Source organism: Accipiter gentilis, chromosome Z (assembly GCF_929443795.1).
Source record: "Accipiter gentilis chromosome Z, bAccGen1.1, whole genome shotgun sequence".
Taxonomy (NCBI): domain Eukaryota; kingdom Metazoa; phylum Chordata; class Aves; order Accipitriformes; family Accipitridae; genus Astur; species Astur gentilis.
This window is the reverse complement of record NC_064919.1, coordinates 37,461,736-37,486,783: the sequence shown is the minus strand read 5'-3', so window position 1 is coordinate 37,486,783 and position 25,048 is coordinate 37,461,736. Positions and strand designations below refer to the sequence as shown.

Below are 25,048 nucleotides of genomic sequence, written 5' to 3'. Positions count from 1 at the left end.
CTGCTGGGGGGGGGAGGAGGTAGAGAAAATTGGGAGTAAAGTTAAGCCCAGGAAGAAGGGAGGGGTGGGGGGAAGGTGTTTTAAGATTTGGTTTTACTTCCCATTACCCTTGTTTTTATTTCATTGGTAGTAAATTAAATTGTTTCTTCCCCAAGTTGAACCTGTCTCTTGCCCATGACCATAAGTGACAAGAGATCCCTCCCTGTCTTTGTCTTGACCCACAAGCTTTTCTTCATATTTTCTCCTTCTCATCCCACTAGGTCCAGGGGGTGGCAGGGGGGGAGAGGACAGAATGAATGGCTTCACGGTGCTTTGTTACTGGCTAGGCTTAAACCACAACACCTGTACCACAAAGAGGGGGAAAATGTGTGTGTGGTTGTTGATGTATAAATATTATATGCAGCTTTAAGAAAAAAATCTAAAGGACGCAACAGAAGATGTAGTACACTGGTTTGAATTACTTCAAGATACCGATCTTGCCAACCTCCTCCTCTGCAAGAATGTTCTTCAAGAATGAAAATCATCTAAGGTCTAATCAAATGCAGTACCAAAAGGGAAAAAAGTTAAGATGAAAATTAATTCTGCAGCACCTTCCTCTTTAACCAGTTCTGAAATAGCTTACGCTGAAAGAAAAGCTGCCCAGCTAGAGAGAAGTTATTGCTATCCTTTCAGGTTCTGGTCTTGAACTAGTCAGTGATACTAACAACATGTCAGCAAAGAATGGTTTATTAAAAAAAAAAAAAAAACAAAAAACAAAAAACCTCCAAACAGGCACTCCCTCCTTCCTTCCCTAGTTGTACTCTTCCAGCAAATTACAAAGCCTTTTCTTCCGACATGAGCACTTAAGGCGTTCATAGTACACTGCAGTGCTCTCCAAGGGGTGCACAAGACAGTCCACGGGGAGTGTGGGAAGAAAATATTTTTTGTAATATTAATAAAGTACAAAAAGATTCCTGAAAATGTTTATTTCATCTTTATCTCATCCTTTAATTTTTATTTTGTACCATACACAATATCAGTACAGTAGCACAAGTATATAATTGATAAGCAAATAAATAAACATATATTAGGTGTGCATCCTGAAAAATTTTTTTTAGATACAAGTGTGCAGCCAAAAAGATTGTGGAGGCCACTGGTGTACTGGATCAGTGAACTGACTCACAACATCCAGTGCAAGATTTTCCAGTTGGAGGGGCGTGTTTGCTTTCTGTTAAAGCACATCAGTTCCCAGATCCATCTCAAAAATACAAACATCACTATAAGAGAAAGCACAAGAGTTTACCCCTTTCAACAGGAGCCCACAATTTTGCTGTCAAACTACAACCCATTAACAGTTATTTCCAGCTTCTCTGGAACAAAATAAAAACAAAGCAGTAAGAACAATGTTAGCAGTCTGCTGAACACAGTTCAAGGGTTTCAGTATTCCATAGGTGTTTTGGACTAAAGACTTACTGCAAAGATCAGATAAGAGATTCAAGCATCAAAGGATGTAAAATACACATGGTCCTTATAAAATATAAGCTCTGAAGGACTAATGAACAATTTACTGCTGCAAACAGAACAGTACAGTAATTTTTTCCCTTGATGAAGATGGTGGTAATTAAGCACAGTATCAGGATAAACAAAGTGAGAATTCTCCACACAGATTGAAAAAAAGCATAAAAACACCACTTTGCATGATGCTAGTAAAGCCTCATCTGAGCACAGGTGCATTGAGCTCACTGTTTTTCAAAAGCAATGAACAAGAGCAGTTACAAATTAAAGGCTTCTATGACATCCAAGAGCACAGAGACTAAAACTAAAAGAGTTTCTCTTGCTTTATTTTAGTACAATGAAGTTCCGAAAGAAAACTTTAAATTCTGCTTACAAATACAAAGGACAGCAAGAAGGAAAAGAAGCTATCCAAATTAAATCACACTGACTCAAGAACTAAGAGACCTACTGATTGTAAGCAAGATTCAGCAAAGTAGTACAATAAAAAACTATCTGCAAGAGGGTCTCAGTCTTCAGCAGAGGGAGAAGAGAGGAAGGAGGTTTTAAAAGATAGACCTTACATAACACGGTCAGCTAACTTGATAGCCAAGAATCATCTGGAAACATCTTTTAGCCTTTTATGCATCTTTAGCTGAGCTGTTTTCTTTACAGCCTAAGCAGACACAAACCAAGAACTGCAAAAAAAAAAACCAAAAACTTAGAGGTGCAGCAGTCATTCAACATTTTCAAGAGAGAATACATTCTTTGTTAAAAAGGAGTGCCACATACAGCCTTTTCACTGTGATTAAGTTAAACATTTTAAGTTATCACAAAACTGCAATGCTCAGGAAAACACAAATCAAAGCCGGAAAGATAGTTTAAAAGAATTATAGCCATCCAACTTGAGTAAAAACAAACAAAAAACCTTAATTCTGCATCAAGACTATCAGTAATGTGTTCTTTCTTATTTCTGTCTCCAAATTCAGAGGACAGGTGCATGAATTTCTGTGTGGGAGGAAGAAAAGCACACTTGTGTTTTTAAATGCCTTTGGGGCTTTGTTTGTTTTTTTTTAATTTGGGCTGGCACGGTGAGGGTGGTGTAAAAATCTGTCTCCGAGATGTCTACCATCTAGCCTGTCAAGGGAATCAACTAGTACTTTCAGCAAGTGTTTTAACAAACAACAGAACAAGGCTACCAGCAGGGGGCTTAGCTGACATAATATCTGCTTACCAAAGCTTAAGTGACTGCATAAGAGACATACCAAATCAGGATCACTCACGTACTGTGAATTTTATTCCTCAAAAAAATATAAGCTTCCCAATTAAGGCAATGCTATACACAAAAATTATAAATTAATGCATAGCAGTGGATTACTAAAACACAGTGCAATTCTGAATACTTCAGAAGTATTAGTCCTCCAGAACCGTAAGGTCTATGACATTACAGCATGGTAATTTTTACATTGAAGAAGAGAAAGGCAGACAGAATGTCTTCGACAGGCTATAGCTTTACTCAGAGGTAGCTGACCTAGGCAAAAGAGGTATTACTAAACTGTGTGACAGAAAAAAAAATAAGAAGAAAAGCTAGGACACTTTTGATCTTGCTACTGTCTGAAGGCAGATCCCCTCAAGAGGGCAGGGGACACCACTGCAATTGCAACAAAAACCTACATATGGTGGTATGCTGTTTCCTTCCCACTTCTTTGTTCCTAACCATCCCCTCACCTCTGCATCTCTGGAGACTAATGTTCCTGCAAAGCATCCCTTTTATCTATGAGATTGGCAACTGTAACAGCATCACCAAATTCCCTCTGTCATCTCTATAAAGAAGAGTAAAACTAATGCACAGCATTGGGTAATGAAGACAAGACCCCTCACTCGAAATTTACCATGACAGACCAAGATCAGTAGTATGCAATTCATCCACTTCAGAGTACTGCAGCATTACCCAGCTGTGTTTCCACAAACAGCTTCAAGAACAAACCCTTTCTTTTCTACTGGGAAAGCCACTGTTGGAAACAGCCACATGAAACCTGAAGTGGTTAGACACCTATCCTACCAGGACAGCAAGACAAACCCTTAGCAAAAGGCACCCCCTCTATATGTGAATGCGCATCTTCCTCAAACACTGCATCTTCCTCCAATAGTGTTTTCTTTTCTGTGTGAACAGAATCAGTAGAAGAGTTAAGACAGATGAAACCTGTAAACAAAACTAAGGAAAAAAAGAATCTGTTCTGTAATTGGCACTAGCATCAACATTACTGCAACACTGCCTCACTATTTATTTACCTTTTAAAAGGAAAAAAGAATAGCACAAACTAACTGCAGGATGAAATTACTACATTCAAAGCAGTGAACCACACATCTAGTGAACACACTTTTGGATCAGCCTTAACACAAAATAACTGCCAACCTTGATGCACTGGGTCAAGAAGCAGGGGCATAACAATAGGTCTTTACAGAGTGCAAATTTTATGTAAAGGTACTAGGTAGGTTGTTTATACCAGGTGCCCTAAGTCTTTGACATACATGCTGTACAAGATAATTTAGTACATAAGCCACAGCTAAAGAGCAAGCTTAATTTTTCAAGTTCTTGGAAGTCAGTGAAATATCCTCCTTAAAGCATAGTATTATTCAACACTAGAGACCATTACTGTTAGTCAGCAGGTACTGAAGTAATTTTGGGAATGGAGACACTAAGCCCCCTGAAACACAATGGAAAAAGCACAATGGCTTTGTGAACATCTTTCATATAAAAGTATGGCACCATCATGATTTAAAAGTTACCAGCACTCTGTGGCCAGAAATCAAGCACATAATCATAGATGTGGTATATTTTATACTCCAGAAACTGGGAAAAATATAAGTATCCAATGTTACTAGAATGCAGGACACACCCTTATTAAAAGCTTTTGTGTTCTCGACTTTATCTTGCAAACTGTTTTGCTAAAGTCTGAAGTGAAAACAATTGCTTCCCTTCTTCATGTAAGCCTAAATGCTAACACGCTAATTGCTTTGGAAATGAAACATCCTCCTACAGAACAGCTGAGTTACTATGCAGAACTTCAACTTAACTTCTTAAGTTTATACTATGAGTTTTTAAAATTTATACTTAAGTATAATATCAAATGTAACTGAAATTGCATATTCCATCCCCAATGTTGGGTGGTTTGGGGGGAGGGGAGGGGGGCACAGCAGACAGGACATGGCTAAAAAAAAAATCTTCATTTAGACACCTATCTATACTGCAGAACAAATTCATGACATTTCAGGACATTTGAGAAATTAATGCTCACAATGAAACTGTTCTGATAATGATCCTGTAATTAGGTCATCTACAGCTCCTCTATGCCACAACCTACCAAGAAAATAGCTTACCATGCATTTATCCTTTATGAAGAAATTAAAACTTTTAGAAACTATAGTTCCAGAATAAGTTAGATTCTGCAATATCTTAATGGGGTCATAAAGAGCCTTCTTGACTGCTGCAATATAAACACACCAAAAACATATCTGCTAAGCTTGGCAATTCAAGTAATGTTCTGCTTACAGAACAGAGTATCTAACAACCTGGTCATCCCATCATGGATCAGGACTCAGAAACTGGGGGGGAAGGGGCGGGGGTGGTGTCAAAAAAAGAAAAAAAACAAGTATGTTTTCACATATGCTATGTGGCTTATTTATAGCATATCTAACTCCATGCACAAGACAGTAATTGCCAACTTCCATTCCATACTAACTTAGGATCAGAGTATAGAACATTATTTAACTCCATTCGGAGTGGACCTGAAAGGCAAAAGTAATTTGCTGTTACAGTTAGTAATTATTTAGATATCTAATCTTAGATGTTGCAAGGAAGTATCTCTATAGCACACCAAGCAGTTATTTCTACCAAAACAGATGAAAAATCGGTTTCGAAAGACACACTTCAAGAATCACCGAAAAATCCCCACAGACCAGTGCAGATGCACTGAGCTGCCTAAAAATGGCGTGAAACAAGACAGTCTCAAAAGAACATATATTTTCTCATGGAACTCCACCTATAAGGAGTAAAAGGTGGGATGAAAAAAGTTCTGGAAACAGAATATTCTTTGCTTCATTAGGATGTGGCCCACGTGTTCCTTTATTTCCCTAAACCCAACAGAAAAATCTATATAGAACACAGACTTCTTAGAGCGCAGCTGAATACCAAGAGGCGGTTTTCAGACTGCAAGAAAACAGCATTGCAATGGTTTGATCTGGCTTTAGTTTAGTCATGATAATTTAATAGCTTAATCATGATCTAAAAAATACATCAAATTAATTCCAAATTCAGCTAAAGCTTGCCTTTAATAAAGACTGCCTGCAATGCAAATAAGCTTTCACTGCAACTTGTCTCCAGTAACATACTGCATAGTTCAAAACAGAAAAAGCTTGACATGCACAGATTCAGAATTTCTGAAGCCTTGACCGTGACGCCCTCACACGCAGGGCTACTCAGCACGACTGAAAAGACTCCTTAAGGAGAAGGAGCCTCGGCTGTATCTGTGCAGCCTTCTGCATCACGCCAGAAGGCGGTTTGGTTCGGCACTGCGTGCACAGGGAAGAGGCATGCGTTTCCAGCTCTTGTCACTACCGAAAGTGAGCGCATCCTTCTTTATCCCACCCCCCCACCCCACCCCCCCGCCCCCAGAATCTCTTCCAAAAATTTCATTCCCCTTCCCAAACTAGTACTTCTTGCAGATCCCGAATTCCCTATCTGGTGAAGGCGATATGGACCAGAAGCAGAAAACCGCTGCGTCTGTTTCAGTTACAGCAAAAACGTTTGCCCCGCAGATCTCCAGCTGTAACTGCCTCTCACCATGGGGACCATCTCCCAGAAATATGCGGGGGGGGGGGGGGGGGGGGGCCGGGGGGGGGAATGGACACGACACCTCACTGCGTCACGAAAACAAAACAAAACAAAAAAATAGACGCAAGCGACCCGATGCATCCGCGCTGTTTGCGCCTCCTCGAGGCTCAGCGAGGTTTCAGGTTTTTTTACCTCCCACCGCTGCCGACCTGCACCGAGCACCCGCACGGCCCGGGGCGCACAAGCGCCGAGCGCAGCCCCAGGGAGGCGGCGGGGGCGGACGGGACACACAAGGCCAGAGCCGGGGCCGGTCCCCGCCCGGCCCGGGGACCGCCGGGGATTTGGCGGGGTGATGGTGGGGGAACGGGACGGGACAGGGGGGGGGGGGGTAGGCAGCAGCCGCTCACCTTGTCCAGTTCATCGTGTAGCTCGGCCAGGCTGGGCCGGAGGAGCTTCTCGCCCAGGTCGGCGGCCGTGTGGCGGTAGTGGTCGATGCGGGGCACGGCGTCCATGGTGTTGTGGCCGAAGGTGCGCAGGTAATAGGTGTTGGTGTGGGTGTCGTAGTAGTAGTGGTGGTGCCCGCCGGAGTGGAGGCTGCCCTCGCTCAGCACCGTGTCGCCGCCGTTCTGGAAGCTGACATTGCCGCCCTCCGAGCTGCCGCCCCCCGGCTCGCCGGGGCTCTCGTCGCCGGCCGCCGGGTCCACGAAGTTCACCCGAAACCTGCCCTTGGCTTCCTCGCTGCCCTTCCCCGCCGCACCGCCTTCCCCGCTCGCCTTGCGGGGCTCCTCGGCCGAGCGGCCGGCGCCCTCGGCCACCAGGTCCACCTGGAAGCGGCTCTGGCTCGGCGTGGGACCCAGCGGTCTGCCCAGCGCACCGCCGCCCGCCGCATCCTTGCCCTCCTCCGGGCGCCGCTCCTCGCCAGCGGCTCCCGGCGCGCCGGAGGCGGGCGGCGGCAGCTGCTGCTGCTTGCCCTCCATGCCTGCTCCTCGCCGGACGAGCACTGCGCGCGGCGGCGGTCCCCGCTGCTCTCAACGCCCCTCGCGGCGGCGGCTCCGCTGCTTTAAACCGCCAACCAGCGCCCGGGGCTGCAGCGCCGCAGACAACGCCAGGCGCCGCGCCGCGCCCCGCCCCCCCCGCCCCCCGCCGCAGCGCCAGGTGATGATGCCTCCGGTGCGGCCACCGCCCCCTGACCAGGGCCCCTGCCCCGCCGCGCGCCCCCTCAGGGGAGGACCCGGCCCCGCCGCCGCCGCCGCCCTCTCGCCCCGCACCGGCCGCTGGCTCCCGCCGCTCCCGCCGCCTTCCTGCCCCCGCTCGCCTTCCCCCGAGCGCGCCCGCTACGCCAAGGCGCCGCCCGCCGCTCTGACAGCGACACGCGAGGAGGAGCGGCCGCGCCGGGCGAGCCCACCGGGGCTTCAGCAGGAGGGAGCGGCGCGGGGCCGGCGGCCGGCGTGGGGTGGCAGATCCGAGAAGGAAGCGGCCCCCCGGTGCCCCCCGCCTCCCCGCCCCCGCCCTCCTGCCGCTCCACCTGATCCCCGCTCGGCGGAGGCAGGAACTCGGAGGCGAACCGGCCGGCGTCGCCTCGCAGCGCCCGCTCGCTTCCCCGCTCGGGCGGAGGCGAGATGCGGGGGGGGACCGTCGGCGCCGCCCGCTCCCCAGGCTCCGCCCGCTCCCGGCGGCGGCGGCGCTCGCGGCTCCCCGGCCCGCCGGCAGCGCTCGCGGGGAGGGCGGCGACGGCGGCTCCTCCCGGCCCAGATTATGGCCGCCGCCGCCGCATCCGCCCCGCGGCGGCCCGGGGAGGGGCGGGGGGGCCGCGGCGCTCCGGCGCTCGCCCGCCTGTCAAAGCCTGTTAGCCCGCCGGCCGCCGCCGCCACATCTCGCGAGAGGAGCGCCGGCTCCGCGGGCTGCGGGTACGCTTGCGCTTCCCCCCGCCCTGCTGCCGGTCACCCCCGCCCCGCGCCCCCGCCGCCGCGGCGGCAGCCTAGCAGCCCCCCCCACCCCCCGGCCGCTCGGGGCGTCGCGGCAGGAAGAGCGTCCCGCCGCACATGGCGGGCGAGGCGGCTGCCCGCTCTCCTCCTCGCCCTCGGTCGCAGCCCGAAGCGCTTCGTGGGCGGGGGCGGCGGTCCACGGGATGGAGGGTAGGCGGCCGCGGGGCTCCGAGGCCCGGGTAGCTCTGGGGCCCGCCGGGGGCCACGGCCGGCGGTGCTGGTTCCTCGCCTGCTCACAACCCTGCAAAAACCCCAGTCCCGCTGTGAGCCGCCGCATCTTGATCTTTGTCGTACGCCACCTAGCTGCTCCTTGACGTTGTCCGGGTGTAAACCGTCCGGATGCGCGGCTCGGATGAGCAAGTGTAAAGACGAGATGTCTGCCTGCGCGAAAGCGTGGACCAGTAAATGCCGGGGATGCACAGGAATGCCTGCCCACCGGTACCTTGAAGGAGGAATAAACGAGGAGAGCAAAAGTAGGTGGTCGGTTGAGCGCTGTTCCACCTTCCAGCCTCCAGATCTCTCCCGAGGGTGCTGTAATAATGTCTGCCGTGCGCCTTTTTCTGTGTCTCTGTCGCAACTCTTCACCCCTGTTCTCTTAAATTTTACTCTTTCTCCAAAAGTATACGTGGTTAGTTCTTTTAAAAAGGCAGTCTTCTGCCTCCCCTCTCTTAGCGGAGCCTAATATGTCTGGATAATCCATTAAAGCATGGGAGGTTAGCCCTGACGCTGTAGAAGAGAAACCTCAGATGCAGGCAAAATCTTTCAGCTCCCATAGCAAGAAATCAGAAAGGGATCCACCAACAGTTTTTCATCATGCTTTTTTATTGTCTTTATACTTGAAGGTAGTAGCTCACAGAATAGCAGGAGAGGTGGGCAACAGTTGCCAAAACAATTTTACCGTACTTAGTTGCTAAATCAAGCATTCACTTAAGTTAGTCCTCTCAAGCAATGGCATTTCTTTATTTCAAAACATTTTGGTTGGTAATTCTGGGTTCCACATCTTTTTTCCTAATGATGTGCAGTTTTGTATATTTTCCCCCTCTGTCTACCAAAGTCTGAGTGCCAAAACATCCAGTTTCTAGCTCAACACCTCTCAACTGTTTTATTTAAATTAACAGCAGACTTGGCGACATAATCCAACAGAAGAGGACCGGAGTTATAAAACAAAGCTTGCTTTTTCTTAACAGTTACGTAGAGGAAGAAGCATTTCAATTTTGGGGATGTGTACATGCATAAAAGAGCTGAGGATATTTCAGTAGATTGAAAAGATGGGTATGCTGATCATGATTTCCTGTTCAAACACTGTTCTAGAAAAAGAACAAAAGTCACATACTTCAAAATTGTTTGGGAAATTCCTTGATGGACTCCAAAACTGCCAAGAGTAACAGATTAAAAAAGACAGGATTCAGCAAATTTTCAGAGTGTGAGTGAACTGGAAAATAAAAGATTAAACCATGGTGAAATTTTTACTTTTGTCAGGGAGCAAGGACTTGAAAAACAGTGGATGGTAAAGAGAACAAGTCAGAATAAAGGATTTTGGTTCAGAATTGAAAGCAAACAGCACTAGAACAGCAGATGATGTGCAAAGAAAATCTTCCAGTGTACGTTTTGCATAAGCGGACACTGCATGATCAACACCTGCATAGAATGTCATATGGTAAGGTGTTTGGAAGCAATTTGGATTTGGAAATGGTTATTTCTGTCAGTTTCCTGTATAAATAAGTAATAATGGGAAAGAGGAGGGAAGCAGTTTGTGAAATCCCACACTCATGATACAGTTGATGGTGGGATTGTGTTATGATGTTTAGCTATTTTAAATGAAACAGCATTCTGTATGTATGGCTAGGCATGTATTGGCTACATCTGCAAGGCCCACACCACAGCCTGCCTGATGTCCGTTCCTCTTTCATCTTTGTTTGTAGTATTGCAGTGCAATGCTCAAACATTCAACATGTCCCGCAATTCTACATCCCCAGAATCGGTGATCAGCCTGGCCACACTCATACTGAGGGAGGCCAAAGCACTGTTTTGAGCGTAAGAGGTGGCAGTTGGAGCCCTTGCACTTCAGGCTTCAAGAAGAGGTTCCTTCTTAGAAGAAGGAAGAGGGAACTGGGTGGGAAGAGTATACTAATAGGAAGAAAATGGGGCACAGAAAAGCCCAAAGGGAGAAGAGTACATCATCCTAAGTGGAAAGGCAGCAGGGGCTGGTGATTCTGCACGAGGAAGAACCTTACAGAAATGAAAGAAAAAGATAAGGTGTTGCTTTCATAGCAAATAAATTTTGTGATGTGCATCCATCTAATGTAATGTGAGATAATGCTAAATACTGACTTTGAAGAAAGCAAAGAATTGAGAATGCTACCACAGTCCCCATGAAAGACAAGGAAATAGAGGCCCCAAGAATGAGAAGATGGATGAGGAAAATGCAGGCCTCAGAACCAAAAGGTTCAAGGAGGTTAAGAAATGGCACTCTATGGGAAACTGAGAAGAGTAAGAGGAAAATGGACCAAGTCTTCATAAAGGTCCTGGGACTTCACATGGCCTGTGAGAAGGGTGAGAGAATCTGTAACAGTAAAGGAGAATAAAAGAATTACTGCCAAGTAAAATGCCATTGATACTAAAAAATATAGTTTGAAGACCGGGGGGGGGGGGGGGGGGAATAATAGTCACTTTAAGCTGTTAATTTAATGGTTTCTGACATACCGCTACTTAAAATATTAACACAGTGGAGTCTGGGTGTACAAAAACATAACACATTAACTGAAAGTAAGCGGTAAATTACTCCAATTCTAGATAAGATTATTTACAGTAGAATGTTAACAATTATTTTTTTTTTCATTACAAAGTGTGGCAGGAGGACCTGTGGGTGGTTTCGGCGTCCTGTCAAAGACATAAAAGCACTACTGAAAATCCCAATTTTGGTTTTGGTAGTTTAAAAACTTAGGAACATTGGATCTGCATTTATTTATACATGTATAATATGTACACTTACTGGAGAAAATATGAGATGGCTCAATGGCTTACTTGCCAATATCAGAGGTACCTTTCATCACCAGACATACCCTCCTGGCGCTGGGGGGCATCAGAAGGGTCTATGAGAATGGCTGTCAGCATCGGTAAGAGGAGTTTAACATTTGTACGAACCTCCACGTGACAAGATTAGAACAGAACAGCTGTTTGGGGTCAGACAAGGAGTTTGTTTAGTCCAGTAACCAGCCTGCCACCAAGCAAAAGACTGGCTAAGAACGGGGCAAGTACAGGTCTTACAATTACTTTCCCAGCCTCCAACATTTTGCAGCTAGGGCATGACTAAGCAAGCCAGAGGGGCTTTCTCTTCCACGAACTTGTCTGTTTTCCCCCTGACATTATGCAGCTTTCCTAATGTCCTCTGGCAGGGACTTCCTGGTTCCTGGTAAAACTTCCTGGTAAATGTGGTGTGAGGAGCTGCCTCCTTTTTCTGTTGTGAACTTGCTATTCGCCAGCTTCACCAGATACTCCATAGTGCTCATTTGATACGTAACGTGAAATTTTGAAAAATGCAGCCACTTTATGAAATTGTGACTATCGTGGCCATTTAGACCTTGACTAGGTCTCCCCCATTTGCCTCTTTTCCAAGCAGAAGAACTCTAGTTAAGTCCTTGCTCCTGTGGACACCGTTTCACACATTCTTGCTCCTCTCTGGTTCTACCAGATCCTTTATGAGATGTGCACACAGTGTTCAGCTTGTGAGTGCTCTGTGCATCTCCTTTCAGTGTGTAAACAGACCCCTTAGTCCTATTCTCTTTCATGTGTTTAAATCAGCTATTTATGAAAACACGGACCTTCCCTCTTATTTCATTGATCCTTAGTTTCCTTAAAAGCCTTTGTCAAGAGATCTTGTCAAAAGTGTTTCAGAAAACCATGTAAATAGTTTCAACTAAATCTTACCTACTTGCTTGTGAATGCCTTCAGAAAACTCTGGTGTACTCATAATGTACAAGAGCTGTGCTGACACTCCCAAAATCATATTTGCCCATGTGTCCACTGATTCTATGCTTTGTTATAGTTCTTCATGATTTGACTGATGACAGGCACCAGACTTACAAGCCTGTAGATTGACAGCTCTCCCCTCAAATCATCAAAAATAGGTATCTTATTTCCAAAGCTCATGTCCTCAGGGACAAAGCTAGCTTTAAGATGCTGTGCATCAGAGTTAATGCAGCAGTTTCGTCCTTGAGTTCCTTTACAGCTCAGGGCTGAGTGCCATTTGGACCTGTTGCCTTGTTACTGTTTGGGCAGACCCCTCCAATTTATGCCTTGCAAAGAAGGGCTCCAGTAGAGGAACATCTCCTGCCTCTTCCACAGTGCGGGCAGATGACAAGAACTCATTTTGCCTGCCTGATAGGGCCTTATCTTCTCTGAGTGCTCTTTTTATATCTTCGGCATCCATTGGCCTTAGACTCTTGATGGATTTGCTATTCCAGATACATGTAAAGGATGATTTCTTAATCATTTTTTGAATTTTTCTGCATATTCTATTCGGGCAGTCATCTCATGCTTATGTTCTGTTTTGGTTTGGGTTTAATATATTTGGACACAACTTCAGCTTTTCGAGGGAGTACTTCTTTCTTCTAGTAACTTGCCTTGTTCCTGCTGTTTATCTGTACCTGCTTCCTCTCAACCGTTCTGAAGTCATTCTTGATTGGTGGTGTAAATTTGCTCTGTCTTTCCAAAATTATATTTTTCAGCAATCAGCACCTGTAAGAACCTAACTCTTCTTGGTCTTCTCTCCAGCTTTGTCTTTGACCAACTTCCTCATTTTGTATTTTTTTCTGTTGATCATACATCTGGTGGATTTGGGGGGTTTTACATACTTTTAGTTTCTGCGAGGCAAGATAGTCACTGTTGCAATGTGGTTCTTCGGTGCTAAAATTTTGGAACAGGTACTGTGTGTGGACTGCTTGAACCATGAGGGTTATTTCTTTCCTTCCTTCTTTTTTCCTTCTTGTTTCATAACAAATAGAGGCATAGTTAATATTGGTATTCTACTACTGTGCTGTTTATTGTGTCCTTTATAATTATTACAGGTGTTAATCCAAATCAGTGTTTAAGTAATACTGTCCTTTTCCCAGAAATCTGGATAAAGTCCTAACAAATGCTGTATTGTCATGTGGCAACTTACCTGTATTTGTATTATACTAATCCTAGCTTACAAGAAAAAAACGTAATTGCAGCAACACTTCTGAAAGGCTGCCAGATAAATCCTATGATTAAGACACTTAGAAATGAAACCCATTTGCTGGCAGCTGGATGTCGTGGTGGAACAATCTGTTTCAGGGGCCTTTCTTGTTCCAGCCATGCTTTTAATGTGTCTGTGTGTGTCTTCAATATTCCTCTGTCCTAATACAACACTGCCTTGTTTTTACTGACCAGGTGGTAATGAGAGTACCTCCATAATGACTCTAGTTATTTCTAATATTTGAGTATTTCTAACATTCTCAGTTTTAAGACTGACATGCAAGGTAAGTTTTTGATAGCTTCTTCAAAGGACTTCAATTTTCAATACTCTCTTAGCAATGTATTTATTTAGGAGGGAGGTCGAAGTATATCTCATGTCCATCCAGAAATGGAAGTTTTTACAAGATGCTGTGCTCTTTTGGTAGATGGAGGAAGAACATTCAGCACCTGCTCCCTGCCCTGAGTTTGTGAGTTACCATGTCTAGTTTTAGGATGCTGGTTTATCTTTAAGGTTCTGCCTTTCATCCTGTGCCCCTATCAGTCCAGTTGAGACCAGCGAAGCCCCACAGGCTCTAGAAACCGTTGCCAAGGTCTACATGTGACAAAGTGAAATTAAATGTAAAGACCTTATAATTATGGACTTTAATTATCACATATCAACCAAAGCACTTAATGTCTGACTCATCCCTTTTTTTGCCCAGCATTTGAAAATTGCAGTGTGTATGTACATGCATTAGGAAGAAGAAATCGTTCAAAGGGGAGATGGAGTTTGTTATCTTAAACTGCTGTGGTTATAGGCAGTTACATCAAGAAAAACTTGAGAATATAGATGAACATATTTCAACAATTCTGGAAATGTAAATAAGCAAACAAACAAACAAACGGGCTTTTTGTGCAGTCCAGTGTATCTTCAAAGGAAAATGATACTCTTCATTAATTCATTTTGTTATGTTTCTAGTTTTAGTCACTTCTAAATGTGTCTGAATCTCTCTCTAAGAAATTTTATGGTAGACAAAGCTGCAGGGTAGCACTGAGGTTGCTGCTCAAATGTAAAGTGGACAGCCTGAATGCTCAGTAACTGTTCAGTCCAGACCACAGACTACTAATTCTGATTCCAAACCTTGCATGCAGATTGCAGACAAGTAGCTCAGGACAGAGCTTACAGTGTCTCTCTCACCTGAGATCCTCCTATCTAATTTCTCTGTGAGGTAGGAACCTGTTCTGATACTTCCTTCCTGACTTCTCTGCATTAACTGAGTCCATTTTGCATGATTCAATTCCTTCTTAAGTTCATCTCTTTGCTCTGTAGAACTATGTGCAAGAAGTCATCTCAAACATTAAACTTCTGGAGATCATTCTCCATACATAGACATGAGATAGCCAGAATACAGGGATGAGGAACTACTTTACGCTTCAGGGGTGTATCTAAGTGATTTCTGTTTCTCGTTTTTTCCTTTTCAAAGTGCTATTTTTTTTTGTTTGGTTACTTAATTGTTTTTCTTGAAGAAGAAATAACTTCCACATCTTTGTATCCCATTCAGTGGCTTCTGAAGTGGATGTCCTTTGGAGTAGACATCCACTATAGAAAGAAGCCTAATGAAGTAGGTTGGCCAGCAGCCCACCAGTGCCGACAGACAAGATGTGTATATTTCCAGAAGCTCAAGCCAGCTAACCACATTCTACTCATACAATTAATTTTCAGTCCTTTTATTTTCATTGTCCTTGTATTATGACAGTCAGTCCATTAAATTATTTTTAGAGTTTTTTTCTTTAATGTTCTATAAACCCTCATTATCAAAATTGAGTGGAAGTTAGCAATAATTTATGCTGTAGTCATCCTTTTGGTTTTTTTCTCACCTTGCCTACTTCATTTAGCATTTGGAAAACACTTAGTTTTTGTTGTGCCTTTTTATAATATGTTATTTTAGAATTTTTTTTTTTCCTGAATATTTCTTATGGGAAACCAGAGCAAATATATCCTGCTGGATCCAAGATCCTGGGAGAGGCGAGGCTGCTCAGCTACACATCCCCGGGTCCAACCAGCAGCAAGGCTGGAGGTGCGTTCCCAGCAGGCAGACGCACGCAGAGCACACGTTACATACCACATAGGTACCTGTACATGTGTCCGGACACACGGATCAGACAGACACCCGGAGCACTTGCACGGACACAGTCTGCCCCAAGGGCCTCATCCTGCTCCCCTCCCCAGCAGAGCAGGACAGGGGTCCACAAGTGACAACATGCACATACGTATGGATGAGGTGGATCCCTCTGGCAGCCCGCTCAGACTGTCAGCCTGACCAGGAGCTGCCCCTTGATCCCAGTCTCCCCAGTTGCTGGCACTGGGACATAAAATCGCTGAGGCTGCAGCTCTAAACCAGCTGCTGCGACAGACTGTTGCACACGCATACACACACATGCGCACACGCATACACACACGTGCACACACATGCACATGCACACAAAGCTGGCTGTGCCTGTCTTGTGCCATAGCCAAACCCCTTGCACTGTTGCCGGCAGGCACCCCTGCACCCACACTCCTGGCCATTTCACCAGCCCAGCACCCCATCCAGCACAATCCTCGCTGGTGCTTGCGCACCCCTACCCACTGTGGTCGCTGCACCACGGACATGGGACTCCCACCCACCCTCTGACATCAGCCACTGCACTCGGACCCCATATGTGTGCACACATGTGTACATGTGCACACACACACACACGTGCGTGCACACACACGCGTGCACACACACGGAGCCATCACCCAGGACAGAGTGAAGAAGGACTGTGGTGAGCAGCCGGGACAGGCTGCGCTGGCCGGGCGCAGGGCATGGCTGACAAGCGTACCCACCCGCCAACTACTTAGCTGCCACCGGCCCTTTTTGCCCCCTTGCCCCTCGTTGTGCCACTCCTGCTCCTCCCCAGATCACCTCAACACCCTTGTCCCACCTTTGGCTCCTCCCCCAACATCCCGTAATAAATCCCGTGGGAACCCAATCTGCTCTTCCCCTGCACCCACAACGTCCCCCCCAGCTCTGGGCAGCAACCCTCCTTAGTCCAAAATGATTTGATTTTTATTTTGTCAGATCAAAAATGAGTGAAATACATAATTTAAACATTGATCAACTGTTGTACATCTGGATGATTACAACACAGTTTTCTCCAAAAAAGGAAAACAAGAAAATCCTAGGATTCCAAAGTAAGGTTATACTTGTAAACAATAGTCCAGAACTAATGGAAAGTACAGAAATCAACAGAACATTTTGCATTCACGGCCTCTGTAGTCCAAGTGATGTTGACAGGTTTGTGTAGACTTACTTTACTGGTTTTTGAACATGGCTGTTCAAACAATTTTACTACCTCTCATGTTCCAAACTGTCATGATTTGCTTGTAAAGTGTCACTACTAGCTTGAGTGTTTCTTAAGGAGTTTTTCACTGTTACTGCTTGCTGTTACTTGATTCCAGTCATAGCTCGATACTTGCTTTGCATTATATTCATGTGGAAACAGTAGACTCTATATGCAGCACCCCAACAGCTTAAACTTGCCAAGTCCTGTATGCTGTCCTTATAGAAGTTAAGTCAAATTGAGTTAGATCTGAGATCTACCACTCATCAACAGAAGTTCTAACATGCATTTTAACAACAGTGAGAACCTGAGTAGGCACTGCCAAAGAGATTCATGTGTGCTACATGTTCCTGCAATGCAAGAATATTTCATTCCTTTCTACTACCAAATTTATGCCAGGAAGATGGTTACTCATTAATTCTAGGATGCTATTCAAGATGGTTAGAAATCTAAGCAGAATTTTGCTCCAGGCTCTCACTGATAGGTGCTATAAAGGTATTTGACAAAGTAGAGTAAAATAACTGCTTAAAACTGAGTAGTTCAGACTGGAGGAAAAAGTCTAATTGTTTGAATGGAAATCTTTGTACCCTCCTCTGATATGGCAAATGAAACATCTCCCATATGCCAGCAGCATAAAATGTGATTTGCCTTCTCATTATACTTTTTTTCATGTTTTATGAGTTTAAAGAGTTTACCTGTTCAGGAAGTTAAGGTTATGGGAAAGGAAGATTACACTACTTCTATCATATGTCACCAATATCCTCTCTTACTCATTTAACATTAATTCATATTCAAATACTTGGAGAAGTATGGTATATAATTGTGATGCTTATGATTTTTGGTAGGCATCAGAGGATAAGATGCTGGGTGACTGCTCAAGGATGATAGACTTTTACGGCATCTGTGAGGATGGCTGTATAGGGGTCCCCTGTTCCAGCATGTGTACAGCCTTTGGAGTGATAGCAACCTAGGAGCACAGCCACTGGGAAGAAATCAAGTAAGCTTGCTCATAAGCAGTTTTAATAATGATTTCTCTCCTTTCATCTTCAGAAGAGGAAATAAATATGGGAACACAAGGGGATTAAGGTGGTTTAATAGTGGTAAAAGAGCATATTCTGACTTGAACCATTTTATAAATGGGAAAACTGAGGCACGGAAAGATGACAGCTTGAATCAAATCTACTCTGTGTGAGTGGAGGTGGTTATTTTGAACATACAATACCCTCTCAGTTTTCATTTCCACATTTTTGTTCCACCCACAGATTCATTGGGGAAATTACTAATACCAAAGGCAGTCAAATCCATTATAATCTTCTAAGTAGTGGGAGCTGAAAATGCAGGTTTGTAGTAATGCACTTGTTTTTCTCTTGCTTTCAGTCTTAGAACTACAGACTGCATTATAGATATTAGTTTTAGGTCCTTTGTGTGGCTTTTTAAGATATGTTGACAGGATAAATTGCTGTATAATTTGTTGTATTCCTGAACAATGCTAAATATTGTGGTCAAGTGTTCTTTTTTCTTGGGGTATTTTTGTATGTACTTTTGAAGTCTTTAAATGCTTAATAGTGACTCACCTGCATCCTTTCAAAGAGTTTGTCACTAAGCTCTGAAAATCATTACACCAAAGTTCTATAAAAAAATGTAGCCCCATGTCTTTATATTGGGTAGAATCCAATCATTTTTCTTCTTATCCTTAAAAATATTTTTGAACTTTTTCCCTGGGATAAGTTCAGGGTGACCTGAATGAATGGTCCCTGGGAGAGCTAAGGAAATTTAATGCTGATGAAAATTCACTGGAAAAGATAGCATGTACATGGTACTTCTAAGTAAACATGAATAAATCAAAGAAAAAAAAATCTAAATTATGTTAACATAGCTTAATGAAAACCCCTATCATGGTGCAGCAGCAGTTAAAAAAGGAATAAAACCACAGTAAATTGTTATAATAATAGTTAATCGGTCACTCATCTCCATTTGAAATCACACAGTTCTGATTGATTAGTCTGCGTAAAAAAATACAGCAATAGACAAAGATTTCCAGTTTTAGAGGAATAAAAATACTTAGAAGTGGGGAAATGGGAGACTGAAAAGGCTGTGGTTCTTCAGAGAGGTCAAATAGAAAGGGTCTTAGTATGTGTGTGCAGCATGCTGGGAGGCAGTGGAAGAGAGAAAATAGGGAGCTACAGTCTACCTTTCTGCTAGAATGAGACAACCAATTAAGTTAAAAAGTAATGACACACAGCATAATGAACTCGTTGATGCTGATGTCATAGACAGGTAGGTGGGAAGAAAAGATTACCAATTCAAATGACCAATAAAAAACATCAGCAGTTTTCAGGTAGAAGAAAATTTTGAAGATCTTCATCTGTTTCTGTGAAAGTATAAGTGAACTCTAACAAGAATTAGAAAGAATGTCTCCGCACATCAGTGTATTAATTGCTGCTCTGAATTTCCTCATGTCACTCCTGGCACCGGTCACTGTTAGGGACTAGGTTTCCAGATGATGTTTGCATTATCTCAATTTATACAGTGCTTTTGCTCCTGGGAAAACACCCCTATTCAAAGGCAGCTGGCGGCAAAAGTGGTCATCAGTTACCTTTATAAATTCTGGAAAACTAAACTGGCGGTACAAAATCTGATGCAATTCTGGTAGGAATGTTCAAAACAGAATCTACTCTTTTGATTTTCTTCCCCCTTGATGAAAGGTAGATAAAACTCCGGCAAAAGAGATACCAACTTGCTCCTGCCTTGACTGGTTAACCTGTTCATATTTTCAAAACATCCTGTAAACAGTTCATTTAGACCAAGAAGGAGAACTTCTGCTGTAACTATAGCTCATTTCTATCCCACTTGTCATATTGTAACATTTGTTTTATTCAGTTTCAAAAATAGCTACTTCAACCCTGTCAGAAAACATATGGCAAGCATCACCCCTACACATTGCAGTCTATTGTCATCATGCATTTATGTCAAAGGGAATTAATATCACAGGCACTCCTTAATCTTTCAGAATGAGCTGGAAGGAAATGCAGTAGAAATACTTCCCTGCAGCTGTCTCTGCACATGCTCTAATTGTGAGATCTGGTTATCCTTCTCAACTAGAATATAAAAATGCAAAAATATCTAAATTTGTCTCTTTTCATTCCTCAATATTTCTTGTTACCTCTTTAGTCTGGAGCAGTTGTTTTTCCTCCTATCCCTGCATGGTATGATGTCTTAAAAGACTATTTTTGTTTTGTAATGGAAATGAAACTGATTCTTCATTATTTTTGTCCTCTTGGTTGGCCCTGAAATGACAAACCTCACAAGGTTGATCTTTGTGTAACCAGCTACCTCCCATAGCAAAGACACACCTAAGAGGAGAATTTGTCTCCATTCTGTCACTGTCTTGTCTCATTGACAAGTGAAATTTTGAATCCCTATCTGATTATTTCTCCTAAAGCTATTGCTAGTATTCTCTTTTATATTTCTTACGTTGTTTTGCTTCTGTCTTTCTTCTTGGTCTTTGTCCAGTAATAACAGCTTGGGTCTTAGCAGGCTGAAGGGTAGCAGACCCCAGATTATAGTTGTCAGTATTCCTCTAGGCCACTGAATTTTAAAAACTGCTTAATGACCTGTATGGTATTGAAATAAATGGATGTATAATATAGCTTTTTAATTGAATAGCTATATTTTATACATAGCTAGACACCCAACTTAGCAAATTATGTAAGTGTGTGTTTATGTCCTTTGCTATTCAGCAAGGCACTGAAGAGTGTACTTAGCATTAAACTTGTCCACGTCCACTAAGGTCAAGCAGTTTGTTTAAGCCATGCCAAACAGAGGTAGATTGCTAAAAGAAATCCCTAATTAATCATTATTTTGCAGTTTTGTCCACAGAAAAAATGGTAAAAAATTTTTAAAAAAAAGGAAGCTAACGAGGAGTTTTAGAGTTCCAGATTGAAATATTTTACCTCTCACCAGCCATGTTTAAATATTTTCACTGAGGGTATTTATTTAGTTGCTCTTTTTTGTATGGAAGTGTATTTAATAGAAACTGGAAATAGCATTGAGTAATGACACCTACATTGAAGTTCCTTGGATTTATTTTTCTAGCAACTGAGCCTAGCTGTAAGCCACAGACAGTGAAGTCCATAAAAGATTCATACAAGTTTTTCTATTTGACACTATAACTCCTCGTCAGATGAACATACACTGTCATGTGCAACAGAACTGTCCATCCATAGGCATTGTAGCTTGTTCTCATATTAAATATAAGGAAATCGTCTGCATATTATTTGGGGGAAAATCTTGGTAAATTTTAAATTCTAATTACAGATATTGCAGGAAATAACAGCCTATTTTGTGTGAAGGGGAATATAAGCTTCAGAAATATAATATTAGGCCAAAAAAAAATTTTTTTTCAAAATTTCTACTTCTGTTAGAACATGGATGCCACCATTACTTTGCTAAATTGACAATTGTATCTATTCAGTTAGACTATTAATGTACCAATTTCATGTTCCAACAGGAGAGCAGGTGTTTTCTTGTTTTAGCATATCAAATAGATAGATGCTGAATATGGCATTTTGGAAGGCAGTGCTTGTAACTCCACTCGTTCCTTGATTCCCTGTCAATAGGTTGATCAAGTGTGGACATCTCAGACATTTGGCAACTATACACAAATAAATGGCCTTGACAATTTATGAAAGATTACCATGGTATTTTGGTACTAAAATGTAGGCATTATTAAATATATGGAAGACACTAGAAAGGCCTTCCCTAATAAGACTATCTGAAAACTTATACTTAGCAGTGCTCTGTGAAACCTGCAACTTTTATTTCATAGTTGAATCATCTTGCGTGCATTCATATCTTCTCTTCAACCAGATTTCTTACGCTATTTCATTAAACCTTTTTCAATTAAAAAAACCACAATATATCAATTTATTCCCAAAGAAAAGGGATGAATTTTCTCAAAGGAACCAGGGTGACTTTAAAACATCATATATTGTAATGATTTTACCACTGAGGACAATGAAATTAGAAAACAACTTTACATTAAAACTGTTGTTAGCTGTGAATACTTTGCATAATGTAGTCCGTCCTTTTCTGGAAAAAAAATAGTCTTTTGATAAATAATATTCTTTTGGTGGATGAATGAAAATTCTTTTAAGATAACTGACTTATAAATACAAATATGATTCGCTGAGAGTTCTGCAGTACAAATTTTATTCTTTGTTTATCCAATATGCACAGGAAGGAAAGGTCAGGGCCAAAGGCAGAGAGTTTAGAAATCCAGGACGAAAAGTCACGGTACATAATATGTTTTAAATTTTTGCAGCTGTTTCCATTCCTCTTTCTGTACTATCCAGATGTACCAAAATTCATGGTTTTAATCAGGCTAATGTCATATTGAACATTAAACATTTCAGACTCACAACTGAAGGCACTCTTGATTTCTTCACCTGTATTCTGACTTGGACATAGGTCAAATTTCAGAACTATTTTTTACCAGCGCAGTCATTCTGCAGATACTGTGAAAAACACAGTACTGAGATAAAACATAGATTCTGCTGGCTGATTTTTTCTATTATTCTGTAGTGAGATTGTTTCAGTTCTAACTTACATTTATATTGTGCTGCCTTTTTTAACCTAATTGATAAAAATTGAATAATGCTGAAATCCTTGGCTAATTTATTATTTAAAAAAACCCACAAAACCCAAGGTCAAAATTTATTATCAATCTGTTTATTTCAGTCCTGCCCTGTCTGTGAAATATTATCACCTCTTTTCAAATTCTCGTCAGGTTTGGAGCCTGGTTTGGTAGTAGATACCCTTTTGCCTTGTTCTGAATCTGGTTAGTGGGCCTGTAAGTTGTTATCTTTATGCCAGGTTTATTTTCCTAAGATTTATTTTCTCAATATGAACAGCCATTTCTTCAAAATAGTGATTTTTCAGAAATAGCTGTAGAGGTTCATCACAACAATACACTAGCTGAAACATATGCCAGTAACTCATAGGCACTATGGATAAGTAAGGAAAATAAAATATCAGCACTTCTGCATTAAAACTTTGCTCGAAATGCAAACTGAGAAAAACTATTATTTATTTATTATGCAGGAAAGTAGGGATTCTTCAGTTAAATATGAATAAATTATGGCAGTTACTCTGATTTGGGCAGTACAGTATTAGAAAATTAAATATGTACACATATATATTTGCCCAAAACATTATAAGCCATGTGATTAACTGGGTCTCAGTCATTTGTTATCTTCTTAATTTCATGGCAGAAATGCTGTACTTTGTTTTTTCATGCCTGGTAAATAGAGGTCTTACTACCTTGTATGTCAAATTATTGCCAAAGATTCTAGGGTGCAAGCGGCCTTCAGAGAACTAAATCAAATAGATGCTTCCTCAGTGGTATTCTGACTTGGGAAAACATGCAGGGAAAACTCTTTCCCATTTCTCTCCCAAGTCTTTTCTTGCTAGCATAAGGCTGTTCCCTTTCTTCCATTGCTTCCTCTCTCTCCCTCCCCACAGTCAGTTAGAGCCAGGTCTTCCTTTTGCTCCCCACTGCCGGGCTTACAAAGATATCAGCATAAACATAACTTTTAGCAGGCAAAGAGCCATTCTCTGTATATAAATTTAGTGCTTTTATTCTTCATTTCTCCTTGTGGGTAGTGTGCATTGCAGGACTAGTCCAAGTGGGAATTGCCCGAAGACAGCAGCAGAACAGCCTCTTCCAGAGCTTCCATCTGAACTGCCTCCCAGTGCCAACATCCTACAGCCTGACTGTGCCAAAGCACCTTCTCTTCCACTTCTTACAGAAGCACTGGGAACTTGCCTATCCTTGGTATACACAACACTGGTTTAGCCATTCAAGTTAAAGGTTAACTCCAAGAGTCCTTTAGTTTTGCAATCCCGTTCTCTGAGGAAATTTGTTTATTTTACTGCACAGAAGCCTCAATTCACATGAAATGAATGGATCCATTCAGATTGGGGCACCTTGTCTTCCCAGAATCAGCCTGAAATTGGTGGGGAGAGCACTTCTGGAAGGCAATTGTCCTAGCCAGGGTCTAACCACCCCCTGGAGGGTCATAACTCCTTCTGCTAGCTATGGAGAGCAGATAAGCCAGTCAAGTTCTTAAAATTTGTAAAATTAGGTAGCTGGCACACAAACCCAAGAGGTGTGTTGGTGCTTGCATCAAGACCTGGGATTGCACAGACTGTCAGGCAAAGATAGGAGAGGGCAAGTTTTGTCACCCGGTTTGTGGGAAGAGAGCTGTTTTACACAGGATGCTACCACTGGAAAATAAAACTTTTGCCTCTGGATTCAGTGTGTCCAAGTTTCTTCTTGATTCTTTTTCTCTCTTGGAAGGAAGCAGTAGAGTTATTACAGCCCAGAGTTCCAGTGGCTGAAGATGACCTGGAGAGGCAAATTTGACAAAGAAAAAACCACATTGGGCTAAGATCATGAGAACAATAACGGACAGGGTGGGGAAGAGAGAAAACAGATTTTGAGCAGGTGTGTAAGTTTTGCTTTGGAGTAAGACAAATCAACTGCATCAGTTATATTCATGATACATATTTGTCTAGCCTGCTAATAAAACCTGCAATGGTAGACTTCCCACTGGCTCTCTTTCTTCTGGTGTTTAACTAGCTTTGATGCTGTGCCCTTGGAGAGCTCATTTGAGCAGACATTTCTGTCTGCCCTACCCTCACACCACATAGTTCTCCAGCTCCTCACATGAAAGCTTCTTTGTTAGTGTTTGTTCTGCCTTTTCATATCTAGACAATCTTTCACCTAGCCAGGGCAGGTGTAATGTCAGGCTTATTCTGTGCCAAAAGTAGCAGATACATGTTCCTGGATTGGTTTTTACATTCTTATCCAACTTGTCAATACGTACGTAATATGTTTTTATGGAATTTTTTTTTATCTGTACCACGAGTTGCAACATGTAAATGTTTGTGTCTGCAGTGAGTATATACTTTTCAAGGACATTTTCGGAAAAAACAGGGAAGACTTCTTAAGAGGCTATCTCCTGGTTATGCAGAAAGAGAAATTAATTTAATAGTATTACTTACACCATAATTGTAATAGTTTATGAATAAGTACTGTAATTTTTAAAATATATGGTTTTATCATAGCAATGTTACATCTCCTCAAGAGATCATTCCGTAGCATTTTCAGGATTAAATCATTGTTGCTCTCATT

General features: G+C 42.8%; 1 protein-coding gene across 4 annotated transcripts in view; it reads right to left on the bottom strand.

Moving 5' to 3' along the window:
• Window positions 1-7,412, bottom strand: part of SLC12A2 (solute carrier family 12 member 2) — a 71,450-nt gene extending 64,038 nt beyond the window's left edge. For all 4 annotated transcript variants that reach the window (XR_007505177.1, XM_049796457.1, XM_049796459.1 and 1 more), the window contains exon 1: window positions 6,712-7,412. Coding sequence is in view for 3 of the 4 variants with exons in the window: in XM_049796457.1 (XP_049652414.1) it covers window positions 6,712-7,281 (570 nt within the window). In the remaining variant the exon portion in view is untranslated. The remainder of the gene's footprint in view (window positions 1-6,711) is intronic.
• Window positions 7,413-25,048: the final 17,636 nt, after the last annotated feature.